Raw genomic sequence first — 19476 nt, 5'->3', positions numbered from 1 at the left:
TAGAAGTAGTAGCAGTAGTAGCTCAGTGGGGAGCAATGTTGTCAATCAAAATGTTGTGGGTTTGATTCTCTGCTCTGCTAAGAAGCCACTAATGGGACTTTGAGCAAGGGGTAAAGTCTCACAGCTCCAGGGCGCCTAACTATAGCTGAGCCTCTGCTTCCAAACAAACTGGGATAAGTACAAAAAATAATTTATTGTACTTTATTGTACAAATAAGGAAACCTGAAAATTTTTTAATGTACTTCATTCCATGAACCCTAAGAATTAATAATTTAAAAAACTATACAGTACCAGAGCCTTTTAAAGTGCCTCGAAAAGAAGGAATAGTTGGATTCCTCTTAAGAATTACAGGGTGACCAAAGTATTTAAAGAAAGAAACAGGTTAAGATGATCTAGAGTCCCAAAATATTATGAAGAATGTCATATAAAAGTTTATGTAAGGTAATAGAGTGCACCTTTGTACCTTATACTTACACAAACGAGGGTAGATCACCCCTCCAAAAAGTGGTCAGTGCAAAGAAGGCAATATATGTGGCTCATTTTATATGCCAGGACAATTATTGGCATATACATATATTCAGGCCAAGGCTCATTGATGCGCGTGGGGAGCCAATTGGTGTACAACAGGCCAATTGGTGTACATGTGGCTGCTCAGCCCAGCCAGCAGGCAGAGCAGAGATTCAATATGATGTATTTGAGATCCCAGCTCTGGTGTTCCAGTGTGTGTTTTTATCGCCACCTGAGCGGCTGGAATAGAATTATTTAATATAACTGTGTGAATGAAACTTGTGGTGCATGTTGTTGAAAACGTTTGATTTATTTGTATATTTGGGGCGGCGTGGTGGCTCGGTAGGTAGCACTGTCGTCCCACAGCAAGAAGGTCCTGGGTTCGATCCCCAGATGGGACGGTCCGGGTCCTTTCTGTGTGGAGTTTGCATGTTCTCCCCGTGTCTGCGTAAGTTTCCTCCGGGTGCTCCAGTTTTCACCCACAGTCCAAAGACATGCAAGTGAGGTGAATTGGAGACTAAATTGTCCATGACTGTGTTTGACATTAAACTTGTGAACTGATGAACCTTGTGTAGTGAGTAACTACCGTTCCTGTCATGAATGTAACCAAAGTGTAAAACATGACGTTAAAATCCTAATAAACAAACACTGTCAAACCGAGGGGAACTTTAGTAGCTACAATGAACCTGACTGCATATATTTGGACTGTGGAAGAAAACAGGAGCACTTAGGTTACGCAGACACGGGGAGAACATGCAAACTCCACACAGAAAGGACCCAGACTACCCCACCAGGGAATCGAAGCCAGGACCTTTTTGCTGTGAGGCGACAGTGCTACCCAGGAGCCACCTAATAATTGTAATAATAATAATAATCAACTGGAAAGTTGGAACTGTGACTTGATTTTGTAATGCAAAATGGCTGCAGTGGACAAGGGTACAGGTACTGGACTGGCCTGTCTGCAGTCCTGACCTGTCCCCAATAGAGAATGTGTGGAGAATTTATAAACAAAAATTGCAGGAAGAAACTGACACATTTGCAGCCAAAACGTCTTTTAAGTGTTGTGAGAAGGAACAGCGACATTACGAGGTGGTAAATGCTTTACTTTGAGATGTATCTAATTCACAAATAGGTAATATGTCTTTTTACCTAGCTTTACCAGGGCTGCCAATAATTGTTGAAGGAGCTGTATGCAGCATATACAGTTGTGCGTATATACAACCCCAAATCAGAAAAAGTTTAGACTGTGTGAAAAATAATTAAAAAAGTGTTTTTATATGTTTACTTTGGCTTTGTTAATGTACAACCTCAAATCAGAAAAAGTTGGGACAGTAAGGAAAATGCAAATAAAATAAAAACACAGCGTTTCTTACATTTACTTTGACTTTTATTTGATTGCAGACAGGATGAACCTGAGATATTTCATGTTTTATTTACTTATCTTAATTTCATTTATTAATAAACAACCATTCCTGCATTTCAGGCTTGTCTGCAACCAAATAAAAGTCAAAGTAAATGTAAAAAATTTAAGTTTTTTTATTATTTGCTTTTTCCATGCTGTCCCAACTTTTTCTGATTTGGGGTTGTATTTACTTTGGCTTTGTTAGTGTACATAATGTGTCAGTTTGCAGGAAGAACGGGACAAAATAACACCTGAAACACTAAATCACTTGGTCTCCTCAGTGCCAAAACGTCTTTTAAGTGTGGTGAAAAGGAATGGCGACATTAAAAAGTGGTAAATGCTTTACTGTCCCAACTTTTTTTGGAATGAGGAAAGCCAGAAATGCAGGAATGGATGTATATTAACAAGTGAAATGAAGCTGACCCGACAAAACATGAAATATTATGGTTCATACAATCTGCAGTTATATAAAAGTCAAAGTAAATGTAAGAGTTGTGTGTTTTTTATTATTTGCTTTTTCCATGCTGTCCCAACTCTTTCTGATTTGGGGTTGTTATTGAACGCAGGTACATGTGTGGAGTAGTTTCCATATATAGTAATGCTAAACTCAAGCCTGCAGTGAAAGGCGCTCTGCAATGTTCCGGCATTGTGACATCACTCTGACATCACAGTGGATGTGAGCTCCAGTGGAAGAGCATTCTGTATTTAGTGAAGCTTCACTGTCTCCACTCCTCACTCACGATGGTTTCTCCTGTGATGCAGAGGTTCTTGTGTTTGATATTTTGCGGTGCTCCTCCTCAAACTTTTTCTCAGGACGATTCGAACGATGAGGGGAGACAGGAGGACGACCTGGGTGTGGAGAACAGGATCCTCATGGAGGGATTTCTGTATAAGAAGAGCAGCAGTGTGTTTAAAACATGGAAGAGGTTTGTGGAGAGCTAAATCATGTGCTGGGCTGTAATATTCAGTATATACACCGACTAGGCATAACATTATGACCACTGACAGGTGAAGTGAGTAACACTGATTATCTCTTCATCACGGCACCTGTTAGTAGGTGGGATATATTAGGCAGCAAGTGAACATTTTATCCTCAAAGTTGATGTTAGAAGCAGGAAAAATGGACATGCGTGAGGATTTGAGCCAGTTTGACAAGGGCCAAACTGTGATGGCTAGACGACAGCACACCTTCAGGGGTCTAGTGGAGCCCGTGCCTCGGCGGGTCAGGGCTATTTTGGCAGCAAAAGGGGGGCCAATACAATATTAGGAAGGTGGTCATAATGTTATGCCTAGTCCGTGTATAAAGATTCCTCTTTAATCATCTCATACAGGCATGGATTAGAATTGATCACATCTATTTAAAGCGTTAAACAAACCTGGTTATTTAAATACACAATAAAAACTATCACAAATGCACTCAAAACAATAAAATAATAATAAAAATGTTTCATTTCTGTGTTTTTCTCTGCAGGCGGTTCTTTATTATCCAGAATAATCAGCTGTTGTACGAGAAAAGGTTTAAGGTTAGTCACATGGCAGTTCTACACTGAGATCAGCTCTCTGAGCAGCCTTATTTATTTATTTATTAGGATTTTAATATCGTTTTACACACTTTGGTTACATTCATGACAGGAACAGTAGTTACTGGTTACACAAGGTTTATGAGTTCACAAGTTTTGCTGGGGGCGGCACGGTGGCTCAGTGGGCAGCACTGACGCCTCACAGCAAGAATGTCCTGGGTTCGATCCCCAGGTGGGGCGGTCTGAGTTCATTCTGTGTGGAGTTTGTATGTTCTCCCCGTGTTTGCGTGGAATTCCTCTGGGAGCTCCGGTTTCCCCTAGAGTACAAAGACAAGTGAGGTGAATTGGAAACACTAAATCGTCCATGATTGTGTTTGATATAACCTTGTGTAATGAGTAACTACCGTTCCTGTCATGAATGTAACCAAAGTGTGTAAAACTATGACATTAACATCCAAACAAACAAACATTTTTGCTGCTTGTTTCATCTGTGCTTGATTTTACTGGCTTGATTTCCAATCTGATGTGTTTTTTCCCAGCGTAACCTCACAGTTCTGATGGAAGATCTGCAGCTGTGTTCAGTCCAATGCTGTGAGGACGTCAGGCGCCGCTTCTGTTTTCAGGTGGTTTCACCAACAAAGTAAGTCCAGTTTTAAAATAATCATAATTAAACTTTATTATATTCTGTTATTTATAAATCAGCTTTCCCTAGCTGTGGAAAATATAGCAAGTCAAAAAAGCCGGTTTAAGCTTGTCAGGGTGGCTGTGAGAGCAGCTAAACCGACCCAGACCAAGTAAATCAAACAAAGCGTTTCACGTTTACGTTATCTGCATTTAGCAGACGCTTTTATTTAAAGCGACTTACAGTACTGCGACAGTATATTGTCTAAGCAATTGAAGGTTAAGGGCCTTGCTCAAGGGCCCAACAGTAGCAACCTGGCAGTGATGGGGCTTAAACCAGCTAACTTTTGATTAATAGTCCAGTACCTTAACTGACCTTTTAAGCTAGCTCAAGCTAGTCGCTTACAGCGAGAAGGTACGTAGCTTCTGGTAGCTCCTGGGTTTGATCCTCAGGTGGAGCCGTCCGGGTCCTTTCTGTAGGGAGTTTGCATGTTCTCCCCGTGGCTGCATGGATTTCCTCCGGGAGCTCTGGTCTCCTCCCACAGTCCAAAGACGTGTAGTGAGGTGAATTGGAGATACAAAATTGTCCATGACTGTGTTTGCCCTGAACTTTTGAACTAATGTAATGTCATGGAGCTGCCATATAGCACCACAGTAGCAACACCGGGGCTCTGCTTAAACTGTCCAACACCCTTTCCACCCACCCGTCTAGTCTGCTGGGTTTTTGTGTAATATGCAGATGCATTTATGCAGCATTTGAGCTATCCCACTTATCTAAACATGACGTAACCATTAGCGGTATCTCGGGTACAGTATGTGTTATCTGTTAGTGTTAATATGTAAGTTTGCATTCTATATGATACGCTTATATCACTACGTGTGTCCAGGAGCCGTACGTTTCAGGCCGATTCAGAGGCGAGCAGACAGGCTTGGATTGAAGCCATTCGTAATGTGGCTCATATTGAAAGAACAGAAGAGACTGAGGTACATTTTTTTTTAAGTCAACATACACACAACTTTTAGATTTACACAAATATGGTAAATAATTATAATTATATAAGAATAAAAAATGACACAACATAATGTCCAGAAAGACGCCTCTAAGAAGGATGGGTCTGAGATTAAGTCTTGCTCCTCTTGCAAGGGAATATTATTCTTGCCACTGTTGTTATCTGTAGCACTGTCCCCTCACAGCGAGAAGGTCCTGGGTTTGATCCCCAGGTGGGGCGGTCCTGGTCCTTTCTGTGCCGAATTAGCATGTTCTCCCTGTGTCGATGTGGGTTTCCTCTGTGAGCTCCGGTTTCCTCCCACAGTCCAAAAACATGCAGTCAGATTAATTGTAGACACTGAATTGGGTTTGTGTATGTATGTGTGTGTGTGTGTGTGTGTGTGTGTGTGTGTGTCTGCCCTGCGATGGACTGGCAGTATTACTGTGTGCATTGCGCCCATTGAAAAGCTAGTAAAGGCTCTAGCACCCCCAGTGACCCAAATTGGATAAATGGTTAAGTGAGTAAGCGAGTAAGTGATTGAGTGAGTGAGTATTTAACACTAGTTTAATGTGTTTGACAGAAATCAGAAGGGTGCGAAGTTTGTTTGGAGTCAAATTCCATTCAAATCGTATCGAATGGAGAAATTAAGTTGGAGGTCTTGGAAGACTCCCACCAACCACAAGCATCATCTAAACCTCCAGGTACCTTCAAAATCACATTTCAGTCCAACAATCTGAGCAGACTATTAAGAACTAATTTTTACTCCATCAGAAATCTAACTTTTTGGCTTTTCTTTCTTTTAACCCTGCATCCTTTCAATCTTTGACCTATGTAGCTATGGCCAGTCTTGGAAAAGTTATCTGTGATGCTGCTGATGAGAACAATGGTAAGTACAGCAAGATCCATGCTACCAGCATCACCTATTATGCCGGTGTTTTTCACATACCCAGCTCTCTATGGGCTTGTGTTAATGTTTTTTTCTTTATTTAAACTCCTCTCTCACATTTTTAAAATCATAATTATACATTTACACAAATGTAGTCAATAAGCCAGGACAACTTTAGTGTCTTTAACTGGCATAATATATTTTTGAGACCTACAAAGCGTAGGTGTGTATATGTTATATTAGCAGTGAAATACTGACTGCATGCTTAACCCTTAGACAATGACTTGTAATTGGTATTTATAATACATGATTGCTGATACTAATAGAAAAGGTGTGTGTGTTAAAGATGCTGAAGGAAAAATCGACAATGAAGGACGCCAAGAGGAAATGACCACCAGCACAAACCTAAACAACCTGAACCACAAAGGTCAGCCACATCTCCACTAATCCCTGTTACATATTTTCTTTCATGTGGGTAAACTGGTGAGGTTTCATAATTGAGTTTGTTTAGTGTTTCATGCACATCATTGCTATCAATTCTCTAATATGATTCATATGTTTTAACCCTATTTAGCCCTATCTTGTTCCAACATGAATTTTGGTCATATTAGCATATAAACACGTTATATATTGCTGACAGGCTTTAGTAATATAGAGCTGAATCTTTGCCTGATATAAATGATATTATTTACTAAACATAACTTCTATCAAATAAATCATTCACAGAGAGTTTTGATAGCCGGTATAGCACTAAGTATAAGCTGCTGGGAAAAGGAGGCTGTGGTTCGGTCTATGAAGGAGTTTGTAAGGCAGATGGGAAGCAGGTGAGTATCAGCTGTACTGTTTTTATCATGTCAATACAATCTTCAAACTTCTTCAAGCTTCTGACAGTATATGTGCATTTACATAATAAAGGTTATTCGGCTTTCGTGGTAAAAAGCTAAAACTGGTAATTCGTTCACTAAACTGTCACTTATACCTCTACAACCAATCAAGAGAGAGTTTTTTTTTTATTTATTGCTTTGGATTAGAAGAACAACTGAAATTCTGCCCAAAATCTGAATTCGGAAGCTCTGATTGGTTTATACAGGACTGACCCACGACTGCACTCTGGAACACATGAGCACTGATTCATGGAGTTGTTTATGCTCTCCGTACACACCGCTGAGCTGCACTGCACTCGTCAAAGTGTAGGTGATAAGATGCATACGGCATGCTGCCCACGTGTCGGAGGGGGCGTGGGTTAGCTTCGTTCCCCTCAATCAGAGCCAGGGATCAGCATTGGTGGAGAGGAAGCATGATGCAATCGGGCAATTGGACACGCTAAAATGGGAGAAAAACGGGAGAAAAGTGCATAAACAAAATATAAAAAAAGACATGATTTGTTTGGTGAGGACGAGTATGTTACAATAACACCTGTATTAAAAATCTACTAATATTTTTACTTGTGTGTATAGGTTGCCATCAAATATGTGTCGAAGACTCACTACCAACGATTTACCACTGTTGTAAGTGACATTTTCAGTTTACCTGCCTGCTTATCTAAGGTTAAATCTATCGACTCTAAAACTCTTACTCACCTCGTCTCTTATACTATTAGCCCGAGGAGACGGACTCGCTTCCTGTAGAGGTGGCATTGATGCAGATGGTGTCCAGGCCGCCTTGCAGTCCACACGTGCTAAAGCTTCTGGAGTGGTTTGACACGCCTCAGCAATACATCCTGATTCTGGAGCGACCCGTTCCCTGCAAAGACCTCTTACACTTAGTAACCAGTAAAGACAAACTGAGTATGGAGCTCGCTCGACACATCATGTGGCAGGTGGTTCTGGCTACACGTCACTGCCATGATCGTGGGGTCTTACATAGGGACATCAAGCTTCAGAACGTCCTTATAAACACAGATACTCTAGAGGTCAAGCTGATAGACTTCGGCTGCGGTGACCTTCTCAAGGAAACTCCCTACAAAACATTTGCAGGTAAGTACACATTAGGGGTGAACGTTTACAGCACAGGATAAACCGGTTTTAGGGGAAGAAACTTATTACTAAGTGTTTTTTCTCTGTTCATGTAGGAACGAGGCTATATGCTCCACCTGAGTGGATTACAAATGAAGAATATCATGGCTGCCCTGCAGCCGTCTGGAGTCTAGGTGTATTGCTGTTTCTGTTGGTTTGTGGACGCTTGCCTTTTTGGACTAATGAGCAGATTGTTGATGGGCGTCTGTTTTTTAAACATGGTGTGTCTAAGGGTAAGAAAATATTTACAAAATATTCACATAACAATATATATATTCTTACATTCACACAAACTATATTTTGAATTTGCAGTATAAGTCAATACTCACTCACTCACTTTCTTAACTGCTTATCCAATTGGACAATGGGTGCAAGGTACACAGTAACACCCTGGACGGGGTGCCAGTCCATTGCAGGGCACACACACACACACACACACACATTCACCTATATGGCAATGTTTCCAATGAACCTGACTGCATGTTTTTGGACTGTGGGAGGAAACCGGAGCTCCCGGAGGAAACCCACGCAGACACGGGGAGAACATACAAACTCACTGCACAGAAAGGACCCAGGACCTTCTTGCTGTGAGATGACAATGCTACCCACCGAGCCACTGCGCCGCCCATAAGTCAATACTATGTCAGAAAATGTATTAACCCCTGATTTGTCTACTTGACCATTTGAGTCTAAATACTTGTGTACAAATTAGCTGTATTTAAAAAATCTTGTTTGGGCCGTATCGACTTTCAAACCTATATGTTAACTTACACAAATCATCCATGAAAAAAATCATATTCGTGATCATCTTGTTTGGTCGAGGCTCATTAAAAATACTGTGCGCACTAGTAGAAATATTCATTGTTTGTTGTTGGTTTAGTCCCAAGAAACTAAGAAATGCAAATAAATAATTTTTGAACATTATTTTCTTGGTTAAAGTAACAAATTGAATTATTATTGCACTCACAGCCTGCAGTAATCTGATTGAAAAATGCCTTCAGAAAAATCCCAATAAGCGTCCAAGCCTGGAAGAGATCCTTCAGGACGAGTGGTTTGAAAAGGAACGTGAATATCAAGTCCAGGTTAGTCCAAATAAAATAAAACAGAGATCATTAGCTAAGAGACGTTACAGTAATGTTGCCTAGATCTCACGGATTATATTACAATATTACAAAAGTACAGGTTCCAATGTTAAAATGTAAACTTATCAAGCATTCGTTTCATTGTACTGTATAAGTACAGTATTGCTGCCACACAGATGAAAAAAAAACGTCAGTATGTTGTTATAATTGAGAAAAGGATCTGTTAAAACAACGTACAGTAGAACCTTGAGTTACGAACCGTTTACCATACGAACATTTCGGGTTACGAACGATCTGTTTCAACTTAACGTACGAACAAATTTCGTATTACTAACCGCAATTCGCGAAACACGTGACATCACGAACAAGTTGACTCCGACCATCTCTCTCTCTCTCTCTCTCTCTATATATATATATATATATACAGTGAGTGAACATTCGGACAGCGGATGGTGTTTTTTCGGTGTTTTCTTTATATTTTGTAAAATTCAATATTAAAATGTCCCCAAAGAAGGTGCAGAGGAAGTGCAGTGGTGAGAAAATGAACAAATCTATTACTATTTGTTGTTGTATAATTACTCCTGCCAGTAGCTGTCACTGTGTATCAGACAGAGGGAACAGTGAGTGAGAGAGAAGAAGGAAATCGCTGAGTAAAGTATTCTTTCTTTCGTGCAATTACACCTACAAAATACAACACTATTGAAATAAAGAAGGAAATAATAGAGAAATATGAGAGTTATTGTTGTTTCTGGTAGATACATTTTATAAAAGAAGGAAATGTATTATGGTGTATAGTACAGTACACGTACTGTACTGAAATGTGATGTGTGTTTATGTACAGTACTACTGTGTATTGTTGTTTATTATTGTTTATTACAGTATTATCTATTCTATAATTTAAGATTTAAGGGAAAATATACTTGTATTTATAACAAAAAAGACAAACGGATTAATACTATTAATTATTTCTTATGGGAAAAATAGGTTTAACTAATGAACATTGACTTAAGAACAGCCCTTCAAAACCAATTACATTCATAAGTCAAGGGTCCACTGTATATCACAATCACAGGAAATACGTCTATGGTCTTTTGTGTATTTGATTCACCTTAAATGGCGCAGTTGACTGAATTAATCAAATTTTACTTCATGCTTGGCTTAAGCCACAGTAAAATTTTGGTGTCACTGAGATGGTATTTTTATTAGTATTCGAACACTGCGAAGGATTCTTAAATCTCAGTCTTTATATAGACGTGAAAACCGGTCAGATATCTTAGACATTGCACTAATCATAATGGAGAATCTTCATGGTTACAAGCTACAGCATCTTAAATGTCTGCACTATTCTCATTTTAACGAGATCCTTTTCTCGTTATAACCACATACTGACGGCTTTTTTTTTATTTGTGTGGCAGTAATACGCTTCTGTATATAACCCTCTGTGTTGATATTTTTATCTTCTTGTCTTCTTTATTTTACAGACAGATGTAGATCTTGAGACGCAGATGAGTGAGCAGAGCAGTAACAGTCATAACAATCACTACGTCTCATAAAACTGTCTTCTATTTGTACAGGATTTGTAATTGTACAGGATTTGTAATTGTACAGGATTTATAATTGTACAGGATTTATAATTGTACAGGTTTCCTGAGGTTGCAGGTAACAGTAAAAACAATGAAACTAATAAAGCTTTTACTAGTTTACCAGGAAAAAGAAGATCTAACCGCAGAATGTGATTCAAGAACACTGGCAGTAGGTAAGTAGGCGTTTAAGAAGAACCAGTTCAATATGATCCTGTTATACAGAATCAGATAAACATGAGTGCTGGATTTAGGGGTAAAGACTAAATCTACTTAAATTATACATATACTGCATTATGACGGTGTGTTAGGGACACCGCTAGATCTTGTTGTAGTGTGTATGATGTTAGCAGGTGTACGATTGGTTTGATGAATCGGATCCAGCTCACCGATCACTGTAAACTCCACTGTACTCATATGTAGAAGCATTAAGTCAGGTGATGTATAAAAATCAAACATAAATAAAAACACAGCCTGGTGTAATTCATTTAATGCTTCTTTATATTTTGAAATCAGTATTTACAGGATCTCCTGGACATGAAAAAATACCGTAACAGTAAATTTTCTTTAAATGAATATTTTCCACACTTACTGGGCTGGATTGTGTATAATGGTATTTCTTTTTTTTGTGTTTGTTTTCTATTATTTGCAGGTGAACAAGCATCTCTCTTTGAAAGCTGAGGAGACTGAGGAGACCTTCTTACCATTATGCAACTTGTTATCAGCAGCTTTAGGATATATGTTATATATGTTAGTTTTACCAGTAAAAAGCTCGACTGTAAATAATCACATTGTATAATAAAGACATGAACTATGTAATTGTTTGTGTGTTATTACTTTAGGTAAAACTGATTGGTCAATCATAATGACGTCATGAATTAAACGTTCCATAACAATCTAAATCTGGGTAGCACTGCTACCTCACAGCAAGAAAGGACCGGCTTTGATTCCCCGGCTAGACGGCCAGGGTCGTTTCTGTGTGGAGATTGCATGTTTTCCCTGTGTCTGCATGGGTTTCCTCCCAAAAGTCCAAATACAATATTTACACCCTTTACTCAGTACCTATAAAACACCTTTTTGGGTGCAATTATATCTGCAGGTCGTCCTGGATATGTCTCTTAAAGCTTTTTATCTGGAGTTTGGAAGTTTATTCCCTTATTTATGGAAGATCGGATGGTGACCATCTGTGACCTCCTATCATTGAGTCTCATCACAGAATGCTCTCATCTCAGTGTAGACAGTGTGACCAGTACCGTAAAACAGGGTTTAGATGTGCACTTAAACTTTCAGTGTAGACAATCCAACAATCCAATTATTCACACACTAAACACAACCATTACAAACACACACACCTCAGTACACAATCATTACACATTACACACATATACATATTACACATGATTACACAATCATTTTATACAGACACACGTCAGTACACAATCACACCTTACACACAAATGCACAATTATACACACACGTCAGTACACAATCACCCCTAACACACCTAAAACTCACACACACATTACCTACACTCTAAAAAGTCATGTGTTAACATGTGAGGAGTGTGCTCAGGGACGACACATACTGTGTTGATTTAAACACAGTAAATGTGTCATCCTGTTTTTGCACACCCACCGTGTCAGGATACTTAACACACACAATGTTTTGTTCTTACACAATGTGTGTTGATGTGTAATCAAGAAAATGGGTAAAATAAAGACGAATACAAATGTAGCCATTTTATTTTACTGTATAATATTACAAATGTTACAAACAGTTTTACAGTAAAAGTACAAAATATATCTTTCTTGAACTTTTCTTTTCCATTCTTAAAGATGACTCGTAAAAGCTCTGTTTCTGTCCTAAAAGAAAGACAAAAATATCATTACAAGGTACTGTGTTTCTCTCTCAGAGTCTTGTGTAATCACATTACAAAATATTAACTGAATTAGACATTTACAACATTAAATATTTGATTAGTCAACCAACCAAATGAGTAATCAGCGAACACAACTAATATTCCTCCAAATTTGTCATGTCTCTAATATTCACATAATAATAATAATAATACATTTTATTTATTGGCGCCTTTCATGACACTCAAGGTCACCTTACATCAACTAAAACAAGAATTAAAACATACAATAAGTTATTACAACTACAACAAACAAATTATCACAACACACAAGCATAAAACAAAAAGTACAAGATATGTTAAAGTGAATAAGCCAGTTTAAAAAGATGAGTTTTAAGAGCCGTTTTGAATTCTGCGATGGATTGCAATGTTCGAATATGGGTGGGGAGTGTGTTCCAGAGTTTAGGTGCAACATAGGAGAAAGCCCTGGTACCCATTGTACTAAGGTTAATGGCTGGTTCTGCCAAAAAACCTGCTGAGGAAGATCGCAACGAGCGGGAAGGAGTGTAAAACTGTAGGAGGTCTGTGAGATATGCAGGGGATAAATTATGAAGTGCCTTGAATGTCAGTAATAAAATTTTAAAATTGATCCGTTGTGATACTGGGAGCCAATGCAGTTGGTTCAGCAGTGGTGTGACATGCTCAGTGGACTTGGTGCATGTAATTATCCGTGCTGCTGAGTTCTGGATATGCTGACGTCTTTGAATAAGTTTTTTGGGAATGCCAGCCAGGATTGCATTGCAGTAGTCAATCCGTGATGTGACTAATGCATTGACTAAGACTTCCGTGGAGTGCTTTGATAAGACTGGCCTCAGTCTGGAGATATTTCGCAAGTGGAAAAAAGCAATCCGGGAGACACTATTTATGTGAGTTGAAAAAGAAAGGGTGCTATCCAAGATAACACCAAGGCTCTTAACATGGGTGGACACAGGTATGATATCCTTAGCAACGGAAAATGAACTAATATTATTTTTCGAAAGTGCAGCCTTAGATCCAATAAGAAGTATCTCGGTTTTACTACTATTTAGTTTTAAATAGTTGTTTGTCATCCATGTACAGTGTATCACAAAAGTGAGTACACCCCTCACATTTCTGCAGATATTTAAGTATATCTTTTCATGGGACAACACTGACAAAATGACACTTTGACACAATGAAAAGTAGTCTGTGTGCAGCTTATATAACAGTGTAAATTTATTCTTCCCTCAAAATAACTCAATATACAGCCATTAATGTCTAAACCACCGGCAACAAAAGTGAGTACACCCCTTAGTGAAAGTTCCTGAAGTGTCAATATTTTGTGTGGCCACCATTATTTCCCAGAACTGCCTTAACTCTCCTGGGCATGGAGTTTACCAGAGCTTCACAGGTTGCCACTGGAATGCTTTTCCACTCCTCCATGACGACATCACGGAGCTGGTGGATATTCGAGACTTTGCGCTCCTCCACCTTCCGCTTGAGGATGCCCCAAAGATGTTCTTTTGGGTTTAGGTCTGGAGACATGCTTGGCCAGTCCATCACCTTTACCCTCAGCCTCTTCAATAAAGCAGTGGTTGTCTTAGAGGTGTGTTTGGGGTCATTATCATGCTGGAACACTGCCCTGCGACCCAGATTCCAGAGGGAGGGGATCATGCTCTGCTTCAGTATTTCACAGTACATATTGGAGTTCATGTGTCCCTCAATGAAATGTAACTCCCCAACACCTGCTGCACTCATGCAGCCCCAGACCATGGCATTCCCACCACCATGCTTGACTGTAGGCATGACACACTTATCTTTGTACTCCTCACCTGATTGCCGCCACACATGCTTGAGACCATCTGAACCAAACAAATTAATCTTGGTCTCATCAGACCATAGGACATGGTTCCAGTAATCCATGTCCTTTGTTGACATGTCTTCAGCAAACTGTTTGCGGGCTTTCTTGTGTAGAGACTTCAGAAGAGGCTTCCTTCTGGGGTGACAGCCATGCAGACCAATTTGATGTAGTGTGCGGCGTATGGTCTGAGCACTGACAGGCTGACCCCCCACCTTTTCAATCTCTGCAGCAATGCTGACAGCACTCCTGCGCCTATCTTTCAAAGACAGTAGTTGGATGTGATGCTGAGCACGTGCACTCAGCTTCTTTGGACGACCAACGCGAGGTCTGTTCTGAGTGGACCCTGCTCTTTTAAAACGCTGGATGATCTTGGCCACTGTGCTGCAGCTCAGTTTCAGGGTGTTGGCAATCTTCTTGTAGCCTTGGCCATCTTCATGTAGCGCAACAATTCGTCTTTTAAGATCCTCAGAGAGTTCTTTGCCATGAGGTGCCATGTTGGAACTTTCAGTGACCAGTATGAGAGAGTGTGAGAGCTGTACTACTAAATTGAACACACCTGCTCCCTATGCACACCTGAGACCTAGTAACACTAACAAATCACATGACATTTTGGAGGGAAAATGACAAGCAGTGCTCAATTTGGACATTTAGGGGTGTAGTCTCTTAGGGGTGTACTCACTTTTGTTGCCGGTGGTTTAGACATTAATGGCTGTATTTTGAGTTATTTTGAGGGAAGAATAAATTTACACTGTTATATAAGCTGCACACAGACTACTTTTCATTGTGTCAAAGTGTCATTTTGTCAGTGTTGTCCCATGAAAAGATATACTTAAATATCTGCAGAAATGTGAGGGGTGTACTCACTTTTGTGATACACTGTATGTACATCATGGAGACAAGCAATAAGAGTAATCGGAGGAGTAGTAGAAGTTGGCTTAGTGGATACATAAAGCTGCGTGTCATCAGCATAGCAATGAAAATGAATGCCATAATGCCGAAAAATATTGCCAAGCGGAAGGAGATAAATGTTAAACAGGAGCGGTCCCAGCACTGAACCCTGTGGAACTCCATTACAGATGGTGAGACACTCTGACCTGTGATTCTGGATCTGTACAAACTGTGTTCTGTCAGCGAGGTAGGAGGCAAACCACTGATTCACAGTGCCACAGACCCCAATGCTAGTCAGGCGATCCATGAGGAGCTGATGGGATATGGTGTCAAAGGCAGCACTGAGGTCAAGGAGAATAAGAATAGAAAGTAAGCCAGAATCAGCTGCTCTAAGGAGGTCATTGGTTAACTTAACCAGTGCAGTTTCTGTGCTGTGTTTAGGGCGGAAACCAGATTGGAATCTTTCAAAAAGATTGTTATTATGAAGGTGAAGCTGAAGTTGAGCTGCAACCACCTTCTCAAGGATTTTGGAAATGAATGGTAAATTTGAAATTGGCCGATAGTTATTTAAATCAGAAGGGTCTAAACCAGGTTTCTTCAGAGTTGGTCGGATTATGGCAACTTTCAGTGAAGGGGGAACTATACCAGTGGTCAAGGAAGAGTTAATAATTCTACATATGATGGAAATGATCGAAGGCAAACAAACTTTTAGTAGGGATGTAGGAATTGGGTCCAAATAACAAGTAGACGTACTGGACTTGGAAACGAGTTCAAAAATATGACTTTCAGTTGGAAGACTAAAGTCACATAAAACAGAGGGTGAGAACAGATCTGTGATGCTTGCTGACAGTGAGTTAGACTGCACAGTTATTTCAGAGGACAGCTGCTCATGAATTGTGCAAATTTTGGAATTGAAAAACTTCAAAAAAGCTGAGCATTGTTCCTTAGTGCTGATACTGTTCATGTCGTGTGCAGGTGGCTTGGGTAGTCTTTTTACTGTTGAAAAGAGACACCTAGTATTCCCTTTACCTGCATTGATGATATTTGCATAGTGAGAAGTTTTCACCGCTGAGAGGACATCTTTATATTGCAGCATATGATCAAGGTACATTTGTTTATGCACAGTCAGTCCAGTCCTAGTGTAGAGCCGCTCTAAGCGCCGTAATTCAGGTGTATACCAGGGGGCAGTATGGGCAAATGAGACAGCGCGTATTTTCAGTGGGGCCAAAGAATCAAGCGCTGAGGATAAATTACTATTGTAATATTTGACCAGATCCATGGAAGAGGAAACTGAGGCTGAGATCGGACTAGACGTGATTAACCTGGCAAAGTCCTCTGGATTAACATGTCTGATGTTTCGATATGACATCATACGATGTACCTTTGATTTACCAAGTTGTAAATTAGCAATAAATAACACAGCTTTATGATCTGAAATGGGTAACTCAGCTGAAGAAATATCATAAGGTGTAATGCCAGAGCAGCAAACTAAATCAAGGATATGGCCCTTACTGTGTGTTACAAAATTCACACTTTGGGAAAGATCAAAGCAGTCTAATACTGCTTTAAAATCTTTTGTGAACATGTTTTCAGAGTTATCAAAATGAACATTAAAGTCTCCCATTAAAATGATATTAGGAGACATTGCACTAAGAGTGGTTAAAAGTGTTGATAGTTCATTAATTAAACTACTTGATGATGACTTGGGGGGGTCTGTACAGAACAGCAATGATGGTGGGTGTGGATCCACAGAGCTTCACAACCAACAGTTCAAAAGACGTCTGATCAGGTAACGAGAGTGGCGTTAGTTTTATACTCTCGCGATAGATCAGCGCGAGTCCACCTCCCTTACCGGAGAAACGCGATTTGCATATGTAAACAAATCCTGGTGGAACTGCAGAGTTCAGGTGTAGAAAGTCATTCTGTGGCTGCCAAGTATTTTGGAAGAGTTGTGCTTTACCCTAAATATATCCACTACCAGCTTTAACGCTAATAACAATAAGCAATGTTCCTAACGATTCGATTTAAAGAACCGATTCTTCCGAACCGATTCTGCACTTCCGAACCGACTGCATTAGGTCCTTTTAAACTCTAATGAATCAATCGATTCAGTTTTTCGATTCGTTTAAACGGATGATTTAAAAGAACCGATTCAGTAAAACGAACTGAGCTAAACTAAGCTAAAGAAAAATGTTAAAATGATTAAAATTCGCTTCTCATAATGAGATTTAACTGAAATAATGTTACTCAATCACTGTAACCACACAGTCCCGATAGTTCAGTTAAGTAAGTTACCCTGAGAACACTGAACACACAGAGAGTTGCTATGGTAACCTCATCCACAGTCATTCTGTTGTTGCGCCTTTTTGACCAAACTAAAAGTCCAATTAATGGTTAGCCAGTTAGCTAACGATAAATAATACCAATAAAAAGAAAGACTAGTCAGGTTTAACAGAACATTTATTACTGAATAGGAAGAGAAAAGCAAACTTAGGTTTATATTAATGTAATTCAGTGCTTCCTTTTTTACCTAACTAAGTCAATTGTAAGTCTATTGTAAGTTAAAACAGGTCACAGGGTTAAAACCTACTTTTTATAGCTTTGCTAGACTTCATAAAACACACAACAAAACACTGATAAACATGAACTAAATAAACATTAATAAAACATACTCAATACTATTTTGAAACACCACTGCTTTTGAAACTTACCAATAAGAATGAGTCCTGCTCCAGAATGGTCCAAAAAGAGGGAATCAACCATGAAACACAGATATACTTGATAGGAGAAATGTGATTGATTAACGCATATTTTTATTTATTTATTTATTTTCCATGGGAAATAATCTGTTTCTAGTCAGAAATGCCATTATTTGATGCACAAAACAAAAATGCTTCACTTCACTTCATGTAGGGTTGCAACTAACGATTATTTTCCTAATCAATCTGGTGATTATGTTTTTGATTAATTGCTTAGTTGGATTATTTAAAATACAAAAACAGAAACAATATTTACAAAAAAAAAGTTTTTAAAACATGAAAACATTTAAAATATTAAAACATTTTCCATTTATTCATTTACATTAGAATTTATATATTTTTTTCCATTTTCCATTGATTAATTTAAATTATTTGCTTGATAATAATAATAACATATAATAAATACAATATATTCTAACTGATTTTACCTCAGTTTATAAGGGATAGAAAAATTGAGGGATTGTTCTTTTTTCATTTTTCGTCCATTCAATTGAATTTGATTGATGATAATAAAACATTTTTTTTAAATAAATATGTTTGCATTGATTTTGCCTCATTTTATGTCAGAATTATCACATGAATTGTTTGAATTAGACCATCATAGCAAATGTTATCAGAGTGGTTCAGATATTTTTTTTAATTACTGGTAATGTCTGAGGGGGTTGGGGGGATCAAGACTGTAGTATATTAGAATTGTATTTGGTGGTATCTAACTGTAAGTTAGTTAACGGTTAGAAGGTGGCAGTAAATACTTAATGACTATATAAAATAATGACGGTAGATTCAATAGGAGAATGCACATGTAACGGGCTGGAAGCATGAATGTGTGTGTGTATGTGTTTGTGTGTGTGTTTGTGTGTGTGTATGTTGAGAATAAATGTGCAGAGTTAAACGGATTCTCTCTCTGCCTGCAATCTCCTTCATCCAATATATCACAAAAACAGAGACGGATTAACATTGTCCTGGATTAACATGATCTGTAGTTATGTTAAAAGTATGTTAAAGTAACATTTTAAACATTTACAAATATTTTGGGTATGTTCTTTAACGTATTAAATGTCTTGAGAATATTAGGAAAACTGACAAAAAACTGACAAAATAACGTTGAAGGAACGTTCTAATAAAACATTCATTCAACCAAAATAGAACGTTAAGGGAACGCTCAGAGAACCTTATTTAAAATGTTCTTAGAACATTCTAAGACAACGTTCCCAGAATGTTAAATCATGGTTACAAATGAGGTTTAGGTAACATTTTAGGAACGTTTTCATAACTTTAAAAAAACGTTCTGAGAACATCAAGAAAACTGGACAAAATAACGTTGAGGGAACATTCCAATGCAACGTTCCCACAACCAAAATGGAACGTTTGGGGAACGTTCTCAAAACATAATTTTGTTAGCTGGGAAGTGCTCTGTACTGGTTATAAGAGCTTTGTACTGGTTATAAAAGCTTTGTACTGGTTATAAGAGCTTTGTACTGGTTATAAGAGCT

The 19476-nt window shown here is 38.8% G+C and overlaps 1 protein-coding gene across 1 annotated transcript; it reads left to right on the top strand.

Moving 5' to 3' along the window:
* The first annotated feature begins 7388 nt into the window (after window positions 1-7388).
* Window positions 7389-11408, top strand: LOC134309250 (serine/threonine-protein kinase pim-1-like). Its single transcript, XM_062990901.1, has 6 exons — window positions 7389-7433; window positions 7526-7901; window positions 7997-8173; window positions 8910-9022; window positions 10504-10778; window positions 11255-11408. The coding sequence occupies exons 2-5, from the start codon at window positions 7565-7567 to the stop codon at window positions 10573-10575; spliced, it is 699 nt and encodes a 232-aa protein (XP_062846971.1). The 5' UTR covers window positions 7389-7433; window positions 7526-7564; the 3' UTR covers window positions 10576-10778; window positions 11255-11408.
* Window positions 11409-19476: the final 8068 nt, after the last annotated feature.

This window comes from Trichomycterus rosablanca, chromosome 2 (assembly GCF_030014385.1).
Source record: "Trichomycterus rosablanca isolate fTriRos1 chromosome 2, fTriRos1.hap1, whole genome shotgun sequence".
Taxonomy (NCBI): Eukaryota; Metazoa; Chordata; class Actinopteri; order Siluriformes; family Trichomycteridae; genus Trichomycterus; species Trichomycterus rosablanca.
The sequence above is the reverse complement of the archived record's forward strand: the minus strand, read 5'-3'. Positions and strand labels throughout refer to the sequence as shown.

Bases quoted from the DNA above. Each gene is read 5' to 3' on its own strand.
- LOC134309250 (XM_062990901.1), top strand. From the start codon at position 7,565: ATGCAGATGGTGTCCAGGCCGCCTTGCAGTCCACACGTGCTAAAGCTT. The intron at 7,902-7,996 runs GTAAGTACACAT...CTGTTCATGTAG, and splicing joins TCCCTACAAAACATTTGCAG to GAACGAGGCTATATGCTCCA. The intron at 8,174-8,909 runs GTAAGAAAATAT...TTGCACTCACAG, and splicing joins TAAACATGGTGTGTCTAAGG to CCTGCAGTAATCTGATTGAA.